Source organism: Meleagris gallopavo, chromosome 8 (genome assembly GCF_000146605.3).
Source record: "Meleagris gallopavo isolate NT-WF06-2002-E0010 breed Aviagen turkey brand Nicholas breeding stock chromosome 8, Turkey_5.1, whole genome shotgun sequence".
In the NCBI taxonomy this organism is placed as follows: Eukaryota; Metazoa; Chordata; class Aves; order Galliformes; family Phasianidae; genus Meleagris; species Meleagris gallopavo.
Genome location: NC_015018.2, coordinates 15,456,592 through 15,463,319, shown reverse-complemented (window position 1 = coordinate 15,463,319; position 6,728 = coordinate 15,456,592). Strand labels below are relative to the sequence as shown.

At 38.9% G+C, this 6,728-nt stretch overlaps 1 protein-coding gene across 5 annotated transcripts in view; it reads right to left on the bottom strand.

The window, feature by feature from the left end:
* Positions 1-6,508, bottom strand: part of USP54 (ubiquitin specific peptidase 54) — a 52,150-nt gene extending 45,642 nt beyond the window's left edge. For 3 of the 5 annotated variants that reach the window (XM_019617592.2, XM_010714392.3, XM_031554416.1), the window contains exons 1-2: positions 5,639-6,508; positions 3,083-3,175 (exon numbers count right to left, since the gene is read on the bottom strand). In XM_019617592.2, coding sequence (XP_019473137.1) covers positions 3,083-3,175; positions 5,639-5,785 — 240 coding nt within the window. In that variant the 5' untranslated portion in view covers positions 5,786-6,508. Of the gene's footprint in view, positions 1-3,082; positions 3,176-5,638 lie in introns of those variants that run through there. The other 2 variants (XM_019617591.2, XM_031554415.1) reach the window with 2 other exon arrangements.
* Between the last annotated feature and the right edge of the window lie 220 nt (positions 6,509-6,728).

The following is a 6,728-nucleotide window of genomic DNA, read 5'->3' as shown; positions in this document are numbered from 1 at the left end:
AAAAGAGCCGTTTGAGAACCACTGATCCAGAGGGCAGTAGAGAACAAGTAAATACTTGAAAATAGCTTTTTTTTTTCCCCCTCCCTCATTAATGTCTTGCTTAAGGAGTTCACGAAGATGAATGCATTCATCTCCATAATATGAGATTATCCCTCATGCATACCCTGTTTGTGTAGGAGCCCCAGTTCTCCAGTTACATGCAAGATAACCTATGGTTCTGATGTCTGTGAGGGGCTTTTTGGTTTGGTTTGGGGGTGGGGAGGAGGTGTACATCCCCAATTTGACTTAAACTATTATATATCTGGATAATATTTGAATTGGTAACACTATGAATATCAGGGAAATCTTTGAAATGTTGATGTTCATACATAAATATTTAATAAAGATGAAAACTTGCCATTCCACAAAATTGTGAGATCCTTTTAAGTTAATGAACATAAAGAAACTAGGACTAAAACAGCTCAGACTTTTAACAAGCAGATTTCTGTGTTTTTCCTCTCGTATAGCTTTACAATAAATGCAGGTAAGCTTTCTGAAGCCTGTAGAATAGACTTGGGTAAAATACTGATATTTCCCATGCAGAACAGGCTGTGGCTAGAGAAAATATTAACATTATGGCTTGGGTTAAAGCCAGATGAAATTTATTTACTTACTTTGTTGAGTACTAGTTACTGCCCACATTCAGTAATAATTTTCCAGCTAATTCTTTACTTGGTGATACATTTCTTCAGTATTTTTCATTGTATATTGAATTTTGTGAGCTACTGGAATTCTGCACATCATCAGATTCAAGTATTCTAAAGCGTGCAAAAGAACTTTCAGGATTCAGTGCAATGCTGGAAACTTAAGGTTACAACACCTTATGGCTGAACACAGCATTGGTAAGAACTACAGAAAGGAAGCAAAAAAATCCTAGAAGATACCTGTGAGCAGGAAGAGAGAACAGCAAGTTTTTGTAAGGCTGCATAATTTAAAAATAAGTATATGGCTGCAGGCACACAATTAGTGAATTCAACACTTAAAGGCTTATAATAGCATGCTGCACACTTCAGCAAGACATTAAAAGCATGAATCACATCAACAAAACTAAATACTATTTGACCAAATGCCTGCTTTTAATATATATATTCCAAAGATTCTGCCACCCTGCAGTCTTACTGTAGCACCTTCCTCCTCTAAAACCAGTACTGCTATTCCAGATGCATCTTTGTTCACAGAATCACAGAATTACAGGGGCTGAAAGGGACCTCTAAAGATCAAGTCCAACCCCTCTGCTAAAGCAGGCTCTATAGTGTAGGTTTACACAGGAAAGAGTCCAGGTGGGTTTTGAATACCTCCAGAGGAGACTACCACCTCTCTGTGGAGCTTGTTCCAGAGCACTGTTCAACCTTCTGTAACAGCTACATAAGCATTCATTTTCTCCTCTTTCACAGTGTCATTTTTTCCCCTCTCAATCCAAACAAGACATCAGCTATTAGCTTTATATTAAAACAAACCATATCTGCCTCAGATTCCATTGTACTTTCAGCCAAATGGCAGAATCTGAACTCCTGGTATCTCCCTGCAATACCTTGCTGCTTTGTTAAACACGAGAACAAAAACTTTTATTCATGATCATTTCCCAAATCCTGTTCTTTCTGCCCTTACTTACCCAAGAATGCTATTAATCACTCGGCAGTACCAGAGGGAATTAGCTTTGAGTCATTCATCTTACTGAATTTCATGAACTCAAACCAAATCAACACTAAGTTTTGTCATTTCTCTATAGGGAAAGGGATATATTCAATATTCCATCTTTTCTTTGCTGTATTTCTCACTTTGGATGTGCTATCCTTTTCCTAACATAGTCTAATATCCTCTTCTAAAGATACTGCTGTAAATAACCCTCTCATCATTTCAGCATGAGTTGATTCAGACTCTTCTTCAAAAGGAAATGACTTATCTTCTTTCATGCCTTAAGAGTTAGCTCTTCACTGTTCTTTTGCAATGGAAAACCCCTCCAGAACATCCTAAAAACTCCTGAGATAGCCTCAAAATCAGCTATCTTGACCAAAGCACCCCCTAAAATCACTCACCAGAAGACTGCTATTATACCATAAATATTGCCTGTGAACTTCAGATGATCTCAATTCAAACCTTGCACTCTCAATTTTGCCATAAGACATGCCATCTCCCCTTTTCATCACTGCACACAGAATTCATAGTACAATAAAATCTCCCACAACAAATTTAAATATTTACTAAGATTTTACAACCCATTTATGATCAAAGATTATGACTTAGTCATTTCAGAAAGAAAAATCATTGCTCAGGAACATTAAAGCTGGAGTTCTCATTATGTTTTGCTTATGACAATTTCTCCCATCAGGCAGCAATGACTTTGCAGAAGAATTTAAAAAGGAGGACACAAACACACACACGCAAAATTCAAAATGGAAGCAATAGAAAGTAAAGGGTAAATACAAACAGATGTAGGACTGTACAGTTTACTCAAGTATGTAACAGTACTTGAACACCAACTACCATTTAGATCTTACTGTCTAAGCAGCATCTGAGATAGATATTTTATCTGCAACTAAAAACAGAATTGATGTTTTCTAAATCAGACACCAAAAAGAATTGAGCCATTTAATGCAGACATCAATATTTACAGTAGAAAATACCTTTTAGCCTTATATAATCAAAAGTTTTGAATACAAAGGCCTTTCATGCTGACATTTAAAGCAGCCAGGAAGGGTGAATTCTGAAGAACATACTATCTATATATGATAGAATATTTATAAGCCAAATGACAATTTAGGAAAAAAGGATAACAGTGCTTTACTGTCTGAAGTGATATTTCAAACATGGAGGCTTGCAATGATCTGCACTCCACTGATGACAGATTTATATCTGCAACTTACCTACAACATTTTCCACACTGCATCGCTGAACACACTTAAAAAACCAGCACTCTGAGAAGTGCATGCTGCACATAATCAGATTTACCTTTGGTCCTGCCAATTTCCAGATGGAAGCTTAATTAGACAGAAATACCGGAGATATTTCTGTTACTTTAAAAGAATTATTTTCCAATCTTTACCTTGAGAGCACAGAAGATGCAAGAATCTCCCATACATTTGTGCGTTGAGATTTGTCGGAAACTGCGGCGGAAAATGTCAAGGTGCCAAAGAACCTGAAACACAAAGAGGAGCACAGCTGATTTTGTGAATACAGAAAATAAAATACTGCATAGACCTTTGATTAAAGTTACACACTCTAAACAATTCTAATAGTACATGAATCCCAACAAACATCACTTTTAACAGTGCGTCTTTTAGCCAACTGCAAGTTGACATTTTCATCTTTCTCAAGAACTGTACCACTTATATACAGAAAACTACAGCAGGATGCTGCCCTCAAATCCGTTTCCCGTGCTTTGGACTGACCCCACATTGCTTTGTGCAGCAGTACCACCAGCAGCACGCAAATACCACGCAGCAGCCGCAAAGCTGCGCGGAGCTGCAACAACCCTGAGATGCCCAGGTCAGCTCCTCGCATCCCATTCCTCCTCCCCCTTCAGCCTCAACGCTCTGAGCAGAAAGGGCAACCATCAGAAATGGAGCACCAGCAGCGTGTGCATTAACAAGCTCCTGAATGTCAAAACAATAAAGTGCAAAAATCTCGTATGCCCAAATCCTGTCATTAGAAAGTGCTTTTACAAACCGTGATGACTGACAGATTTCTAACCCTAACCAGTGTGGACAGTTACACTTTTCTTTCAGGACAGGTTATTGAGGTGATGATCACAGCAACAGCACAAGGCAAACTTGGCTGGAACAGCACCAAGCTTTGGGTTAAGTTTCACTACCAACCCTGGGCAATCATATAAATTCTCATCTGCACAACAGTGCGAGTGCTGACCCGAGGTGTTTCACAGGCAGCTCCTCATGCTTGTTGCTGGCTGCTTCAGTGAGCAGTAAGTGGGCTTTCCTGCCAGCCCTGCCCTCAGTCAGGAGGCAGAAGCCCACACTGAGAACAGCCCTGACCTGAATTGCACTGTGCCAGGCTCCAGGCAGAACGCAATGGCTCAGGCTGCCATGTGACTGACTGAACACTTTGTTAGCACCAACAGAGGGACCAAACATCTAACCAATTAATTTGTCCTGAGGAACTAACCAGAAAAACAGCATTCTGAAAAAAAGAAAATTGTACTGTTTTCAAGAAATGTAAAGTATCTGTAACAATTTGTTAACAAGATCACAGCATTGAAATGCTACCTAAAACTAAACTACAAAAACAACATTTTTAGGGCATGTTTAATCTGTAAAGTTTCCCAAACTCTCAGAATTGTTCAGCTTATGTTTTTACTCAAACTCTTCCTGTACTTAAGAGCCTGGGAGGCAATACAAGTTTTTGAAGTATCTGATTGCATACAACATTCCTGAACAGCTACTGCAGGCTTCACAAAAAGAAGAAAAATACATTTAGGAACTAGTCCAGTTTGTCAGTGTAATTGCCTTTGGAGCTTATCTTGAATATTTATAGAAATACTTAAAAGTAAAGAACAACAAATATTCAAGAGTCTCTCAGACTAACACTGATTAAAAAATTAAGACAAAAAACGGAAGTATATATAATATTAGAAAATTATTAACATCCTGGTTTTTAAATAATAATGGTAATAAATAACAAGCTTTGGCTACAGGTATTTCTGGTATTCTCTCTCAGAAGAAAACAATTTCTGAAGCACGCTGAAAGCCAGGTCGCACACTTCTACCTTCCTGTACAGCACAGTTGGCATTGGGCGCTACTTCAGTCTGACCTAGGCTCAGTAACTTGGGATCAGGAGGTAGCCAGTGTGCAGCTTAACGAAAGTAGCTAACACATCACTGAAAACTGCAATTTTCTTGACTTATTTACCTTCATACCTAGTCCTGTACTTCCTGGCGTACTAAAACTATGGAAGGTTACTAACGTCTCCATTTGTATTACTTGAATCACCAGGACATCTCAAAGTCTGAAGCTAACTGAGAAGCTAATTGTGCCCACAAAAAGAAAGCTGCAGTGACACAGCCTGTGCTACCCAGTCAAGTCACATGATGGGAATGAGACTGAGGGCTGAAACTCAAACAGATGCCCCGAATATGTAAACAGTGACAATACAAGTATAGCAGCCACCCCACTGCATTTTGACGCAGGAGAATTGTTTCTTCTAGATAAAAGGTAAGTACTCCAGCATTTAAACTGCAAATCTGCAGTAAAAAAGAAAATTAGACTGCATTAAGAGGTGTTTGTATAGGTGTTATCAACCCGTTACTTGGATTGATAATCAAAAATAACTGATTTACTTTAAGGAGTAGACATAATTTAGATTAGAAGATTTAATGCAACATTCTACTACACATTTTCATCTTTGGTTGACAGCTTACCAGTTTACACAGACAGAAAGGATTCAAGTGTCAGTGCACCAAGAAAAACTGAAACTTACAAAAGCTTTTCTATAATGCAATAAACACGCATTTCCAAACTTAGTTTTATTTTATCTAGGCTTACAATTATAATGCCAAGCCTGACTGCATTTGTTGCACATCACAGCCTAAGAAAGTATTGCAATCGACACAAAGTGACAGAAACTGTTTACAGTTCGCGTTCTCACCTGTAGAGCGCTGTTCAGGAAGCAACTGTTCTGCCCCGGTTCATTGCTGAGACCTTTACTGGGTGCTATCGAAGTTGTATTTCGTGGAGTAAACATCCCCTGGACGTTCCCTCGGCCCACAGAAAAGTAATTTCTTTTCCAAGACATCTTCCAGTTGTAGCTGTAGAACACGTAGGTTTTGGCTGGCAGAGTATTTCACTTGATCGGATCTTTCTTTCACCAGAATTCAAAACTGGAACAACATCCAACCATCTGCACGTTATAATTTAAATGGAATTTCTTCTTTCTTCAAGACAGCAGTAGTTTGTTCTTCTAAACCCAGCCCAGGATACTATTCATTTGATGCTTATGTATGCAAAAACCTCCTCTACAAGCAGCCACAAAGTTTGCAAAAGGGAAGGAATCCATGGTCTTACAAGTTCATCTATTATGCTGTTGCTCCTTTTTCTAAGAGGGCAGTGGCTTCAGGGAACAAATGGCAGATTAAGGAAGTCCCAGAAATGAGAGAAGAAAAACCAACAGCTAACTTCCCCCACTACTCCCCTCCAGAAAAACAGCTTCACTAATTCTTTTATAATCCTCCTATTGAAGATGGGAAAAATCCAATTAGTGAGAGAGCAGAGAAACCAAAACCAAAACAAAACCTTTGCAGCTCTGTTTCAGTTACTTTTGTCTTGTGTGATGAAAGTGGCATTATCCTCGCAGGAAAAAAAGCAGCAACTCCAGAACTTGAGAGCAGCAAGGAGTCTCCGATTCAGTTCCTCTAATTCTGCACGCAATCTTTAGAAGTTTCTCCTCCTGATCCTCCTTTTGCAACTGGAATGCCCAGCCGTGCCAGAAAGCTTGAGAGAGAAAAATAATCAAAGGCTTGCGTCATTTAATTACTCTCTTGGCTTTGCGCTGTTCTGCCAAGACCAGCGTTGCCTCACCTCCCACAATACACAGAATCTTCTGAGAGAATGAAAAAAAAAACAAAAAAAAACCCTTCCTCCACCCAAAAAATAAAACAACAAGGAGAACACAGAATTCTAAGAAAAGAATGTTAGAGCAGGGAGGGCAATATGGTGGAAAAGTTAAGAAGAAAGTTAGA